Source organism: Capricornis sumatraensis, chromosome 21 (assembly GCF_032405125.1).
Source record: "Capricornis sumatraensis isolate serow.1 chromosome 21, serow.2, whole genome shotgun sequence".
NCBI classification, from domain to species: Eukaryota; Metazoa; Chordata; class Mammalia; order Artiodactyla; family Bovidae; genus Capricornis; species Capricornis sumatraensis.
Genome location: NC_091089.1, coordinates 48,716,448 through 48,732,140, shown reverse-complemented (window position 1 = coordinate 48,732,140; position 15,693 = coordinate 48,716,448). Strand labels below are relative to the sequence as shown.

The 15,693-nt window shown below is 53.5% G+C and overlaps 1 protein-coding gene across 1 annotated transcript in view; it reads right to left on the bottom strand.

Moving 5' to 3' along the window:
* ARK2C (arkadia (RNF111) C-terminal like ring finger ubiquitin ligase 2C) overlaps window positions 1–14,427 on the bottom strand; it is a 108,382-nt gene extending 93,955 nt beyond the window's left edge. The window contains exon 1 of the mRNA XM_068993997.1: window positions 14,367–14,427. Within this exon, the coding sequence (XP_068850098.1) occupies window positions 14,367–14,427 (61 nt within the window). The remainder of the gene's footprint in view (window positions 1–14,366) is intronic.
* Between the last annotated feature and the right edge of the window lie 1,266 nt (window positions 14,428–15,693).

Below are 15,693 nucleotides of genomic sequence, written 5' to 3'. Positions count from 1 at the left end.
CAGCACGGATGGTGGGCATCCCGCCGGGCTCCCTGGATCCGCAGACCCACCCACCTGCCCACATCCCTCCCTGGCACATGGCCGGCCAGGCAACTCCCAGGCCTCTGGTCTCGGCACTGCTGGTCTCTTCCATGATTTATGGCTGTGACTCCCACACACACTCCAGGAGCAAGAGAACCCGGCGCACCATTCACAAATTAAATTCAACCCTCCTCTCCTCCCAGGTAATGGGCCCATCTGATGATAGAAGAGCTTATAAACAGCTATCGTCAAATTAATCTCGATGTCAGAGAAATAATAGCAGCCGTAAATAAGACTGAGTGTGCCTGGCTCGCCAGCTTGTTAGGGCACTTTATAAAGCAGGGCAGCACCATTAATACCGCATGGTCTAATTCCCCTGCCATCTGCACACTGAGGCTGAGCACCAGCCGAGGAGTCTCCCGGGGTCAGGACCACCACCCAGGGTGGCAGGTGGAAACCCCAGCAGAGCAGGGTTTGCTGGCCATCTCCTAGAACCACAGCTTCTTCCATCCCTGCCCTCATAAGCACAGCTGGGGTTCTCAGGGTTGGGGGGCTGCCAGCCATACTCAGGCCTCCCCATACCCCTCACGGGGCCGCCTCCCACCTGGGTACCCTTCCCTGTCTCACCTTCTACTGACAGCCCGAGGCCCACCTCCTCCACAAAGCCCCCGAGGCCACATGGCATCCCAAAGGAGCTGCGCCGTGTTTGCAGCATCCATCAGCGGGCGCTAGGCCAGAGACCACGACGAGTCAGCAGCCCCTCCCTTCATAGCCCACACAGCCTCTGCCCGCCTTGGGCTGCAGTGAGAGTGATGGAAACAGCAGAGCCCTGAGGACGGTGGGAGCGGGGGCCACCGGCTCTAGTGGGGCACGCGGCCATGGTCAGGCCTGGTGGCGTTCCCCCAGCTAAAGTCCTGTGGGAATATTAATTGTGCGAATTCAGTGATGGTGTCCAGCTCACAGGGCTCAAGAGACCTGTCAATGGAAAGAAGGGGAAGCAGACACTGAAGTTGTATATCCAGATACAGCATGTGTTGGTATCACGGTGCTGCTGCGCGTACTCAAGGGTGTGAGCAGCAAGCGGCTATGTGCGCCTGTTGTCACCTGTGTGTGTGACTGTAATGTGCTGTGTGTACAGATATTTACGAGTGTCGATGAGTGGACGTGCTGACGTCATGCGGATGTGTGGCTGTGTGCGACTATGCATGTGTGCATGATTCGGCGACTGTGTACAGACAGGCGTGCGCTGGGCTGAGCATTCAGGAGCACAATCATGTGCATGCCAAGGGCTAGACGGGTCATGTGCAGTGTATCTAACGTAGCTGTGGACTCATAGGCGGCTAGGGAGAAAGCCCACCCCAAGGAACCTGGTGTGTATCTGTGCTGTGCTGAGTCGCTTCCATTGTGTCCGACTCTTTGTGACCCCGTGGACTGTAGTCTATCAGGCTCCTCTGTCCAAGGGATTCTCCAGGCAAGGATACTGGAGTGGGTTGCCATGCCCTCCTCCAGAGGATCTTCCCAACACAGGAGTCGAACCCGCGTCTCCTGTGGCTCCTGCATCGCAGGCTGATTCTTTACTGCTGAGCCAACCGGGAAACCAAGGAACCTGCGCAAAGTCATAAACATACAAAGGGGGAGAAAGTCCTGAGCAAACTGGGGCCTCAGCACAGCCCTTAGTTCGTCCCGGACACACCAGAGCTGCACATGGACACTGTGCCCTCCGTTCCTGACAAAGGCCAGTCAGCCACTGGCAATGCTGATCGACAGGCAACACTGCTGTGACCACAGTCAGGAGTGACAAGGGCCCAGCTGCCCCACAGGACATCTGCCTCTTCTCCCGTCCCCTCTGCAGTCCTCTGCTCCCCAGCCCGCCCTGTGCCCTGCAGCCCCTCTGCCTGCAACACTCTGCCCCTACCTCTGTTCCAGTTCAACCCCATGCATCCTCTAAGACTGTGCCCAGCCCAAGCTCCCCGTGAAAGAGCACTCAGCCCATACCTTGAACCATACTTTCTTGTTTGTTCACGTGTCAGTTTCCCACGGGGTTACCTTTCTTTAGGGCAGTTAAAGTGCTTGGGAGAATACCAGGCACAGAGCAAGTACTACGTGAGCATTTGCTGATGCTCGTGTTATTGTTATTATCCCCATGTCTCCAGTGCCTGGCAGAGTCCCTGGTCCAACTCAGACCCATATCTGTTAGGTCAGCTTAACAAATTCATGATCAGATCTGAGCTTCATTCTAACCAGTTGCAAGGGTTACTAGAATCATTCCCATTTTACAGATGAGAACACTGAGACTCGGAGAAGGTTTTTTTTTCCCCCTACCCTTTGTTTCCTTTACCAAATTCAAAGTGCCTCCTAGAAGCAGTCAGGGGATCTTGTACATGGCAACGACCTAGCAGGTAGCCATGTATAACAATGAGTGTAGCCCCACGCTCTGTGCCAGGCGTCACGGTGGATATACTCCATCCACCATCTCACCTGTCACTCAGCCTGGCAGGTAAGATTGAGTACCCAATTCGGCAGGGAGCAGAACCCATGCTCGAGAGAGTTACCCACTTCAGAGGAGGTCACAAGCCCTCAGCTCCCTGCAGGCAGCCTCCCCACTCAGCGTGGCCCTCCCAGGAACGACATGTTGACCCGTGGGAGCACTCTGGCAGTCCGGCTGGGCAGAGGGGCAGGAGGGGACAGAGGATTACCAGGGAAATGGCTGGGGCTGGGGAACAGCAGGGAAGATGGGGACTGGCATGGGTAGGATGACAATGAAATGAGAGGGCCCGATGCTCCAGAAAAGAAAAGAAAAATCAGGCAAGGTGACAGCCCCCGGACTCTGAGCATTCACCTCTTGGATCAGCTCTGGGCCTCCGTGGGAGGGGGCAGGGTGCAGACTGACCTGAGAGGTTCCCAGGCAGCAAGCTGCAGATCACTCCCTGCTCCGGGAACCAGCTCCAGTTCTGCCTCCTCCAAGAGACCCTCCTGACTTTGCCAGGCCCCCGTGACTTCCCAGCTGAGGCACCAACGCTGGCCAGCAGCCTCCAGGCTGGGTCACGCTTTCCGGCCAGCACGAGCATCAGCCTGGCCCTCAGTGTAGCCTAATCTGTGCGTTCTCCACCCAACTCCAGGGGTCCTCAGGGGTCTCCACAGCCAGGCTGCAGGCCAGATTCTATCTGTGTCTCAGTTGCCCACAGCCCGGCGTAGATTCTCAGTGACGGCTTTTCCAAGAAATCTGACACATGCCCTCCCTTGCCGTTCCCCGTGCACTCCTGTTGGGCCCCTGAGATTGTTCCAGTGAGGGAAGAACCGAGAATGAACATCTTTTTCTAAGCACTTCCCAGAGGTTTGCGTGTCTTGTTACTTTATATGTATCAAAACTTTCTTTCATCCTCACCTCCCCAGGACAATGGTGTTGATAACAATTATCTCCAGTTTTTTCTAAGGAAGAGACTGGGGCTCAGAGAGGTCCAAAGTCACCTTCAGTAGGTGCCAGGACGGACTTAGTGAGTCCCCGAGAGATGGGCGCTTCCTGCTGAGAAGCGGGGGACGGGGACAGAGGCAGGTCTCTGACCTCACCTACCCCACGCTCTTGCGCCTCTGGCCCCTCTTTCCTCCACCCCTCTCTTGGGGGTGGTGTGGACTGGTGAGGGCCCTCGAGGGCTCCTGGACCACCTTTGCCATCACACTCCCCGCTCACCTGTTCAGGTGAGGGCTGATGGCTGTAGCTCCCTTTACCCACCCCTCTCCACCCCGACCCCCGTGACATCTCTTCCCCCGACCCCTCCCTCAGCACCATCCCTCCTGATGGGGAGAAGGCTGGATTCCTCAGGTTCCAGGGGGCCCAGGCTCCCTCCTGGGGGCCCTTTACTCCCTACTCTGCCCCCTCCCCAACTCCGGCTCTGGCTCTGTGGCCGCCCTGCTTCCTGACAACCCTGCCCAGGAGCCTCAGCTTCTCCCAGCCAGAAACAGGAAGATGAGAGCTGCCCGCCACCGCCACCACCCAGGCCCAGCTTCCCTAGACCAGCTGACTGGGCCCCTCTTCATGCCCTACTCCCCTGTGCTCCAAAGGATGAGAGTCCACCAAAGGTGAAACCAAGACTGGGCCAACCCACCTGGTGTCTGGGAGGGGCTCTGGCCCCCTCTGGCTGCACTGGGGCCAAGGCTCTGTCCAGCTGCCTCTCTGGGGTCCCTCCCTGAGTACCAAGTTGGGTACTGGGCCAAGCTGTACCAAGTTGTACCACCAGTACCAAGTTGGGTCCTGGTACTGGGCCAGGGGTGACTGGTAGTATGAGGGGCCTTGAGGGAGGGAACCGCCCTGAGGACCCAGGTTTTCCCATCCCTGCCTCACTTGCCCCAGAGTTGAACTTCTCCGTGCAGCTCGGCAGGGCCAGCCCAGACCAGCTCCCGCTCCAGAGAACAGCATGGAGACAGAGGGCCCCACTGGAAGAGCCACCCTTTGGCTTAAGGAAGGCAGGTGTCGCCAGCCCTTGCCCAGGGGATACGCTCACCCCATCAGCACCCAGAGTTTGGGAGCAGAACTAACTGTTCTAGGAGGGGGTGGTCTTGGGAACAGGCGCCACAGAGGGGCCCACGGGCTATGGGGAGGGGAGTGCCCTGGAGGCACTGGCCGCTGGGGGAGGTGAGCTGGAGCCCAGCAAGCAGGCTGTGGGGGGAGGCGAAGCCCTGGGAGGGCCTTCGCCCCCTTGCCTCCCACTCAGCAGCCCCCAGAGAAACAGCAGCAGCTGTTCCAAAGCTTCCCCGCCCTTCCTCGAGACAGGTGTTGGCTGAATTCTCACTTCCTCCCAGCCTCAGAGAGCGCCTCCGCCCGCTCTCAACCCCGCAGGCCGGTGCTGAGTCAGCAGCGCCTCTTCCTCTCCTCCACTCGGGGAGACCAGCCCCCCAGAGCGGCTGAGCCCTTCTGCCGAGGTCACCTGCGGGAGGGCTGGCTGACCCCTGCTCCCCCACAGTGGTATACCTCAGGAAAGGAGGCCCCAGGGAGGCTCTTGCTGAGGAGCCAAACGGGAGCCTCAGCCCCAGGAGGCAGGAGGGACCCCCAGCGGGGCCTGTGCTCGCTGCCTGCGGAGTCACTGCTGCGCCGGCGGAAGGGCGGAGCCTCTCTACTGAGCTCCAAGGCATGGCTGCTGCCCAGCGAACGGGCCAAAAGACAATGGAAGTGTGACTCTCATCCAGAGGAAATCACCATTTTTTTACAGCAGGAAGGGGCAATTAGGCCAATTATCTCCTCTGGCAAGTTGGAAGTGCAGACCCAGAGCAGTCAGGCTCGCCAGCTGTGTCACAAGGGTGGTTATTGGCAGAGCAGCCTGGAAGCGGGGCTAGGCCCACCAGCCTGAATAACGGGCCATCACTGTTAACTGTTGCCTCTGGCTGGGTTCTCAAACTTCACTTCGGATAAGTCACACTTCATGTGACAAGTCCTGTAAGGTAGACCCATCGCCCCCATTTGACGGATGGGTAAACTGAGACCCTCTGGAGGAAGCTGACTGGCTGAAGATCACAGTGGACATTGGTGGCAGAACAGAGACCAGAAGCCAAATCTCAGAGGACTTTATCTGAAGCTTCTTTCCCCATGCCTTCTTTCCAGCCCTCCCTTCCCACACCTTTGGGCCTGGACTGATGGTGAGCAGAGAGGCCTGGGAGCTGTCAGAGTCCACCCTCCCCCACCCTCCCCGGGGCCAAACAGCAGCCCAAGGGAAGCCACAGACCACACCAGCAGGAGTGGCCTGCGACCCAGAGCCATTGGGTGCCTCACAAGCCACGAGTCTGAACACAGCCACCATTCGAATGGAATTTGGTGAAACCAAAGTGATGCTTGTGAAAACAGCTTAGCAAGACATGAAAGGGCTTTTAATAGGTTAAATCTGAAAAATCAGAAAATGCAAAAGTGTATATTACTGTGTTTACAGCTCTACAAAAAATATGTATATGAGTATGAACAAACTGGTGGAAGGCCTTTCACTAAAGTGATCACAGACAGGTGGGCTCCTAAGAGATTTTTTCCCTCTGGTCTATTTTCCAAACTTTCCAAAATGTGAGTGTATTAAAATGTGAGTGTATTACTTGAGGATATAACACAGATAGAAGGCATTGTGATTACCTAAGAAAACCCAGGAGAGGTGCTCATGACTTGGGAGCCGAAGTCCTCAAAGGGGGACACTTAGTTATCTTGGTGGCAACCTGAGCACAGGGGTCCCCCGGTTAAACTGGTGAGGCCTCCTCTAAGCCGGAGTCTGCAGGCTAAAGGACTCACCACCCAGTTCCAACCCCTGCTCGTTTCCCACCCTGGGGTCTTTCTGGTCCACCACGCACCTTCCCTGTCTCTCAGACTCCCCTTCCAGAAGGTGGAGGCTCTAGGTTAGGGACTTGACCTGCCTCACAGCTTGTCTGGCCGCGAGCTAGACTGAGGACTCTCCCAACGCGGACAAACCAATGTCCCCAGACGTGGAGGAAAATTAGGGATTCCTTTCCAGTGTTTTCTTGGTTTCAAGAGGGTTCCTAACAGTGTGCAGGCCCTGGGAAGCGCTGCAGGGAGCCACAGCCGGCCGGCCAGTCATGCCACATCCACTTCTGGCTCAGCCATTCCCTAACCCAACGTGAGCAGGGGGCAACTTTCCCCACCCTTGGCCTTAGTTGTCGCCTCCAGTCCCCAGTTACCTCCTCCCAGACTGTGTTGAGGAAATGAGGTAACAGAAGAGAAGAGCTTTGAATTAGGGAAAATCCCCTCTCTGCAGACAGAGCCAAGCCTGAGGTTGGAGCCCACGCCTCACCCCTCGCGCCCTGTCCTTGGCCCCTGCTGCCACCCCTCCCCTCCTTCTCTGCGACTCTGCCCTCCTCCTCACATGGGTAGGCCCCACCTTTTTGCAAACCCGTGGAGGCAATTATCTTGCCACCTGATGGCCTTGGGTCCCTCTTCTCAAGAAAGGTGAAGTTTGATAGAAGTTGTTCAAACTGAGATACCGGAGCACAGCTCCCTGAGGGAGCGGATGTTGGTAGAGAGGTTGCTGAGAGCATGACCTGCATGACTGAGGATGCGAGTGCCTGGCCAGATAAGGCAGGGAGGGAGAGCTCTTTGAGGGTGTGTCCCATAAATGTCCCATACATTTATCACCTAGGACTCCATCCAGGACTAGAGGTCTCAAATCCCAAGACACTGCCACAGTGCCCTTCCTTCTGCCCGCTTCAGCATCTCAAATTCTATTTATTTACATGCTGAACTAACCTCTACCCCAAACTGACTGCTCTGCCCATCATCCCTGCTTGCCTTCCCGGTCTCACATTCTCCCAGCTACCTCCAGACCTCCCCATCCCTCCGCCCCTTCACATCAACTCAGCTCTGCTCATTTCCTCTTATGGGAAGACCCCCACCCCCCCCCATAAGCCCCCTCCTCATTCTCCAGACCACTGGTGTGTGGACTTCCAACACCCCTGGATGCCCGCCGTGGACTCCTCCCCAGCTAAGCCCTCTGGGCTCATCCCTCTACTGGAGCTTCCAAAGCCCTAAGAAACGGATTTCTTCCAGACTTTTCTCCCATTTTCTCCCAACCTCATGCTGCTTAACCCCTGGAGTAATGCTCTCCCGAGAACCATTCAAAGACAGGACAATGGTCCCAGTGCTTCCCATGGCTATGCAAGGCAACAGGCCCACACCCACAACCCGACACACACACAACCCCTCCTCGTAAGCACTTTCTGTTCTTGCCCAGTCAGCAGAGCCACCTGGCCTTGACCGAAGTTTCCCTCCATTCCTGTCCCTGCCTGGAGTCTTTCTCCTCTCCCTCCTGTATACATACCAACCTTCAAGGCACAGCTCAACCCCATTTCCTCAGCACATCTTCTCTGGTTTATCTGACCCCTTGACCAGTATATTCCAACGGCTGTGCAGGATGAGAGCGGCCACCTAGCATGCCTAGGGAGCTGCTCTGTGCCAGGTGTCTTTGAAAAGTCTCTACACACTCTATCAAGTAGATATAATGATGGTCATTGTTTAGAGGACACTCAGAGCAATGGCCTAAGTTCACCCTTCCTGGTCAAGGCTGGGATAGGACTCAACTCCTGGACTGCTCCAAGCTCTTCCCATCGCACCAGTCAGGACATTCTGCCATCCCTTTGGGTGCCAAGGCACCGAATACCTTAGACAGTGTCTGATTTCCTAAGCATCCATCTCTCAGCCTCAGCATAAGCCTCAGGAGGGCAGGTATCCAGGTCCTACATGGCTTTCATATATATCCCCCTTCACTTGGCCCCAAGTAGGAATTCAATGAACACTCATTAACTAAATAAACAAACAAGTGAGTCAGTGAATGAATGACTTAATGAATGAATACATGAAAATACAGGCATTGCAAGTGGTTCAGCTGCGGGGTTATGAATGTTTGCTCTTAGTTCTTAAATCAGCCAGAAAATCTGAGCCTAAGGTAAGCCTTTCCCTAATTCTCTTAGAAATATATTGGCTCATCTGTGGCCAAACCATACCATCCTAATAAAAGCAAATTCAGATTCATATTATATTAAGCCAGGACTTTTTAAAGAACTATTTAGATTCATAGAGGAACCAAGGCGCAAGTGTACAAGTGTCTTATACGTTTGAGCAACTTTGGTCAGGAAGGACTGAGACACCCAAAGTTATACCCTGAGCTAGAGTCAAGGGCCTGTGTCTTCTAGCCAGGAGTTTCCATGGCACTTGGATCCAGCAAGGAGCTGTTGCTTCCCTAGCTCAGAAAAGCATTAAGTTTTCCAATGGATACTGCAAGCTGCGTATTTAAAGGTGGGAAGGACATGGCAGGTAGGGCAGGAGGTGAGTAAGGAAGAGAGATGAGAGGTGGCCCAGTGTCTGTTATCTGCATACTGGGGCACGGAGACTCTTGGTGGTCTTTTCCCCTAGCCTTGAGTGATTAATAGTATCTGCCGATTTATGAGGAACTATTAAGTAATCCCCTCAGTTAGGTGGGCCTTATCCGATGCTGGTTTCAGGAGAGAAGTTCTCTTATTCTAAAGGGAAAGTGGTAAATAAGAACCACGTTCCATCTTATTACAAAGTCCAGCGTAGGATCTACAGAGTAGATGGCTTTTCCAAAATCTTGAGAGTTAAAACTGATTAAAACAGGTATGTGTCTGTTGGCTGAGAGGGTAGATGCAAAGTACAGTGGCTTTGTGATGACTGGACCATCCAGTTAGAGAAAAAGGCTCCTTCAGATGAGCAAGTTTATTCTGACAGTCTAGACAAAAATATGGTATGTTTTTGCTAAATTGCGAAAACATGACTTCCCAGTAACCTACTAACTTTCTATGTTATTACTAGGTTACTAAACCACTCTCAAAACATTGACCAGATAATTCCAATATAATACATAATATTGGTTTAAAGAAATAAAATCTGAGAGTTGGTTAATAGCCACTGCTCTCTAGGGTGATCACCTGAGTTGGGATCATTTTCCTTCTTGTTGAGGTTGGTTGGAGGATGGTTTATTTTGCTTTCTCAAACTAGGAACAAAATTGAAAGTTTCATGAAAACCAAAATAAAAGGAGGAGGAGGAGAGGGAGAAGGAGGGAGAGAAAATCCCCAAGACCTGCCTATCTCGTCTCACACAAACTGCAGCGGGAGCCTCCGCTGGGAACTTGCATGTGTGTCCATGTGTCGCAGTAAATCAGCTCAGCTTTCCCACCCGGGCTGGGGAGAGCATGAGAACAAAGGGCCAGAGCAGAAAGGGCAGCCATGGGGGAGAGGAGAGCCGCATCAAGCCACAAAGGAGGCAAGGAAGCACTGTGGTCAGGCAGGGGTGCACCCGCCTGGGAGGGAAGGCTGGCAGGGGGCAGAGGCTGGCTGGGAGACAGCCCACAGGGGCGAGCAGGAGGCACCTTGGCCCAAGGAAAAGCAGCTTCAAAATGATGACCCTTCGAAGGAACCGTGAATTTCTTTAATCAACTAATTTCCTCGGTGACTAAAACGGCTCATTTAGCAAGGCTTATTCTGAGCTGAAATTGAATAGGTGTAATTGACAAATGTTTGAATTTGGGTTCCACTCTGGGGGAAAAAAAAATACCTCTCCACTGGCTCCTCAAATATAATTATGGAACAAAGATATATTTTAAGGGCTCTTCTTCCAGTTCAGTTTGGGGGTAGATTCAGACTTCCCTCCTGATCCCCGCCCCCCACAATCGGACAATGACAGAGATCTGGCTTTCTTTCTCAAGAGAGGCACTCTGGCCGGCCACAGATGAGGCAGCTGTCATGAAACTGGGCTGTAATCAGCATTCACTGGCTCACAGCCTGCAGAGGGCACAGACCCTCTTATTCCTGCAGTAACAGGTCAGGCTGCTGGCCCTGGGATGAATGTGAGAGTGGTCTGAGTTGGTTTCTGCTTCATCTTCCTTATGCAGGATCTCCATGCAAAACTTACATCGCAGGTCCCAACAATTTAAATATGCACCTGGGAGAGGATACTTTCAAATTCCAGATCAAGGCTTCAACTGCATGTAACATGTCACCCCCAGCATGACTTAGAAGGACAGTAAATCAATGAAACAGTAAAAAGAAAAAAAAGACAACTGAAAATGGGTTTTTCAGGCGAGTCTGAAATGCTACAAGATTGCTAGTTAAGAACAGTATCCCTTTTCTCAACCTAAGGGTTATAGCCCATCTCTTCATCAACATCATAAACCGGGTGCCCATGAAACTTGGAAACTGAGATGAAAAGTGGAGGCTATCGGGTGGGTACATAGGTGGCCAAAGATAGGCGTTCTTTCTATGTAATAGAGCTATTTTGGTGTGTCAGGACAACTGACCCATCCCCCACCACATTACCCAGACATCTACTGTAGAAAGATATGGACTAGATGAGATTAAAGTCACCATATCTGTATCACAAAAAAAAAAAAAAAAGGAAAGAAAAAAAAAAACCGGAAGGCATTCACTCAAATCTTACAATGGGAGGTGGGAGTGGTGGGTGGGTGGGTGAGGGTGGGGATAGAAAAGCAAGGGGGGAAATCTAAACAGCAGGATACGACAATAAATGGGAAAACAGCAAGAGAAAAAGCACACTAGGTTAATATAGGAAACTAGTTCTTTATTGAGAGATTGTATATTAGTATTAGTGGATTCTGTGTGTAACAATGTCGTCATGCACACGATACAAAAAAAAAAGGAAAAAAAAAAGGCTGGGCCCACCATGCTTCGGAAGGGCAACAGAACAAAAGCAGCGTACAATGAGCAGATGGCCCGGGCTACACGAGCACAGTACGTTTCAGCAGGGTAACATCTCTAACCGAGCGCTGTACATTGTCAACTGGGGGATGTAAAAAAATACAGATCATGCTTTAGTTTTAGTACAAGAAAAGGTGAAAAAGATACACAACCAAAAGGATATTTGATACAGAAAAAATTACCCACAAAATAAGAACAGGAAGTAATTCAGCACAGCAGAACACGCGATCCCTGTTTAATGGAAAACCATTTTGCTGGGGATTCTTTTTCTTTTCGTTTTTTTCTCTTCTCTTTCTTTTCAGATTGCCAAATGGCAATCTGGGGAGGCCCCTTGGGACTTTACTTTGGAAGGGCCCTCAAAGTAGGGGCCTTATTCTTTCTTTATTGCTGCTGTTTTGTTTCAGTTTTCAAGCAGGTCTGGCCAGCGAGGCAGCAGAAGGGAGCCGGCTGTTAAAGGGGCAGCTCCGAGGGCCAGGGCGGATGTCCAAAGATGCTCTTGACATTGTACAATTAAACAATTAAGACACCGTGGCCAGAGCTCCCCCTTAAGCCAAAGACCTTGCTGCACCAAATTTTCAGAGTAGCAGCAACTATCATTTTATCAGAATTGTTCACATATATATATATATATATATTATTTTTTGCCTCTGACTAGATGTAATCTCTTCACTTATGCTGGGGTGCTACCAGGGAGCTAGCTGAAGCCACCCAGATAAGTGGCAAATGGGGTGCTACAGCCTCCAAGCCAAGGCAAAAGGAATCCACTTAACAGGGATTTACAGTGCAATGTACTCGGCTAAACAAGATGAGATACAAAAATGGTTATTTCTCTACATCTATTCTGAAATGGCCTACATCCTATACTACTACAATGGAAACTAAAAAGAACAGATTTAAGCTGGCAAGCTATCTAATAGTTTTACAAGAAGATTGTGGTTTAGGACCTTGTTGGGTTAAGCATTAGTATCCTCTATCGGAAGGTCATGAATTCTTATCACATTGTGCTAAATTTTACTCACAGCCCGACTAACCCTCAGCCCTTGAATTTCCTATGGGCGTGTTTGCCATGAAAGTAAACTTTGACTGACTGGCAGAATTTGTTTTCTTAGGTGTTTTTTGTTTTTTGAGGGGGGTGTATTAAAAACAAAATTTAAAGGCAGCTGAGCAATTTGAATTTCAAAACATGGAATCAGCATCCTGCAATGGTATTTAGAGATCAGTGGTATTAATGAGGATGATAATGATTTAATCAGGATAATTATACTTTCAGGCTCAACATCCATCTTAATCATTTTTGAATTTCTGCCTAGTGTAATGTTCCACACCCGTTTTAAACGGAAATGCCAAGTAATGAGATATAATTGTGTATTGGGGGAGGGGTTGGCATTTCAAGGGAGATCTCACCCAGCCCCCCCAATTCCTATTCTTCACACATCCCCTCCACCCCTGCCCCCCACTGCTAGGCTGGCCTGAGACAGGGGATACTGCCGCTTAAATAGCAATGCCTTCCTCAGATGGAGACAGGAGATGGTTAAGAGGGGTGTCACAATACAGCTAAATGCGGAGGCAGAAGGGTCACAGCGCACACAGCAGCGAGTTGACCATTCACTGAGCTACACAGTGAAGAAAAAAAAAAGATTTGATAAATGCAGAATGTCATCATTCTATCATCACACAAAAAAACTGCGGTTCAAACAGGCCTAAGGGGGTCAACCTTGCCTTTTAGGTTCTGGGGAGAGGCTGGGGCTGGGGACAGCTGGGCTGGAAGAAAGAGGGCTGGGCTTTCATTCTCTGGCCCAATCGGGCCCCTGGGGTGCACGAAAGCGCTGGCCCCGCGACCCCACCCCCCACTCTGACTTGGGGGAGCAGCCCTGGTCTCAAAGGAAAGACATCATTCCGTGCGTGAGGGAGGGGGGCGGGGGAGGGCTTCAGCCAGGAGGGATTGAAGCAGACGTGGAGTGGGAGAGGATAGCAGAAACATTTCCAAGAAGAGCAATGTGAGTCCAGAGGCAGAATGCAAAAGGAAAAAAAAAAAAAAATAATGAATCTAAATGCATCTCGGGTTTGCTTTGGGAAGTGGGAGTTTTTGATTAAAAGAAAATGGAAGAAATGTGAAGCGGGGAGAAGAGGGGAAAATAAAGCTATTGTTGTTAGCAGAAGGTAAGGGAAAGGGGATGTGGGGAAGGGGACCGTGCAAACACACCCCATATATCACAGTTAAAAACAAAGCCGGCGCCGGCCTGCTGCTTTGTCAACGCCTGCGGGGGGCAAAGGCCTGGCCTGGGGGCAGCATCCCACCGCATCCGCGCACACACAGCGCAACACCCAAGGGCCGGCACCCCTCTCCGGCCGGCCGGGTCCAGGGGTGCACAGCAGTGCACGCCTGACTCTCCGAGGCGCGCACACACTTGCACACAGTCACATACACGCGCGCACGCACGCACACACACACACACACACAAGCATCTTGAACCCATAAATACAACTGTCATACAAAGACCATGGGGTGGGGGGTGGATAGCTGGAGGGCGATACACAAAAAAGGGTAGAAGGGGAGGAAAAGATAGGACGGGAAATCGTGCAAGTGCCCACGAGAAGGTGGGGGCTGGGGCATGGGACAGGGCAGATGCCAGATGCCAGCTAGGCAGCCATCGGTATCAGTGACTAAATAATGGAGAAACATGAACACAAATGACATGAAACACACATACATCTCAAAAAAAAAATCACAGAAAGCCAAGTAGGCTTACACACACAAACACAGGCGCGCGCGCACACAGTCATGTATCTCTCTCCGTCCTTCGATCACACAGGGCTAGGTATTGGGGGAAGGGGCTATGACTGGGGGAACCGCGTCCGCCGCAAAGAATAAAAAAAATGGGGCCGGGGAGGGAGGGGACTCGAATTCGCCAAACCCTAACTTCACTGCAAAAGCTCCCACGAGGGCGGCCACCTCCACACTCGGGGTCCCCCCAGAAGGGAGAGGGGAGAAGCCACCGCTCGCCCCGCGTCCTCCCGGGTGTGCCCTGAACCCCCCCCCCACCCCCGCCAACCCGCCGCCCTCGGCTCCAGCCCCCGCCCCGGTGCCCGCGGCGATCCACGCTCGGAAGAGGACCCCGAAAGCAAAAAGCGATACCTCTGTTTCGCACAGAGCCAAACACTGGAAGCACGAGATAGCCGACGTGGACCAGGACCATCCTGGCTCCTCGCGCGGCGGCGGCGGCGGCGGCGGCTGCGCGCGGGCCCTTTGTGGCGCGGCTCCGGGGCGCGGGCGCGGGCGGCGGCGGGGCTGCGGGAGCCGCCGGGGCGGGAGGCGGGGCGCGGGGCGCGGGCGGCGGCGGGGCGGCGGCTGGCGGAGAGACAGATGGCCCATGGAAAGGCTCCCTTCCCGGCCCCTCTCGACATTCAAAGGCGCTGGGGCCGCAGCTGCCGCCACACAAAGGCGCTCCCAGCCAATGGGAACGGAGCGCAGCGCGGCGCGGCCTCGCCGAAACCGCGGGGGACAGCGGGGACCGCGGGCGCGCGGGTGGCTGGGGGGGGCGGGGGTGCGGGGGTGCAGGGAGGGAGGGGTGATGGCTGAGAAGCAGCGGGCGGCCAATCGCCGTAGCCCGCGGCCGGGCGCGGGAAGGGGGTCAGCCCCGCGGGGCTCCTGCAGCCTCGCGTGGGTCCCTGATCGCCCACGGGCCGGAACGCGCGCGCGTGGAGCGCCCTGCACCCAGACACGCGCGGCGTGCACACGGAACGTGCACACACCGAGAGCGACGTGCACCCAGACATGTGAAGGTGACTTCGTGCGTGCGGAGAGACAGGCTCGAGCGTTTCCAGGGCACACGACCCAGAGGTCTTTGCACAACGCGCCCGGGTCACTCGGGGACGTGTGCATGGAGGCAGGCCCACGTGCAGAGCCCGACTGCGGGCACAAGTGGAGCTGGAAAGCGAGCAAGCGCCGCACACGGGACCCAGGCACTGTCACACGCGCATGCACACACCGAAAGCCTTGTTAACCGAACACGTGCCAAGAACGCATTCCCAAAGACACACAGAGAGGACACACAATGCAGATATGCACGCTTCCAGGTTCCCTGCCTGTCGCACAGCTTTGTTGCTTCTGCAGAGCACAAAGCTTACAATATGTATTTGCAGAATGGAAAACCCTGTTCCTAGACTGAGGTGTGGGCACACATTCCATATAGAAACATGCTCACCCCAGAAAACCATTCGACCACCATTCTCTGCACTCTGACAGAGGAGCAACCAGCCATGTGCACAGACACGCCCACTTCCACTGCTGACAGGCACATATGTGATATCAGGGTTAGGAGGCTCTTCAGAGTCACACGTGGCCGCCCTGCCACAGGGTCTCATGGGTCCTGTGGCTGGTCTCCCAGGTACAAGCAAGACAGAAGCAAAGAACCTTCACCCAGCAGCCCAGCTGTCAGGTGGACTGCTAAGACCCGGTTCCT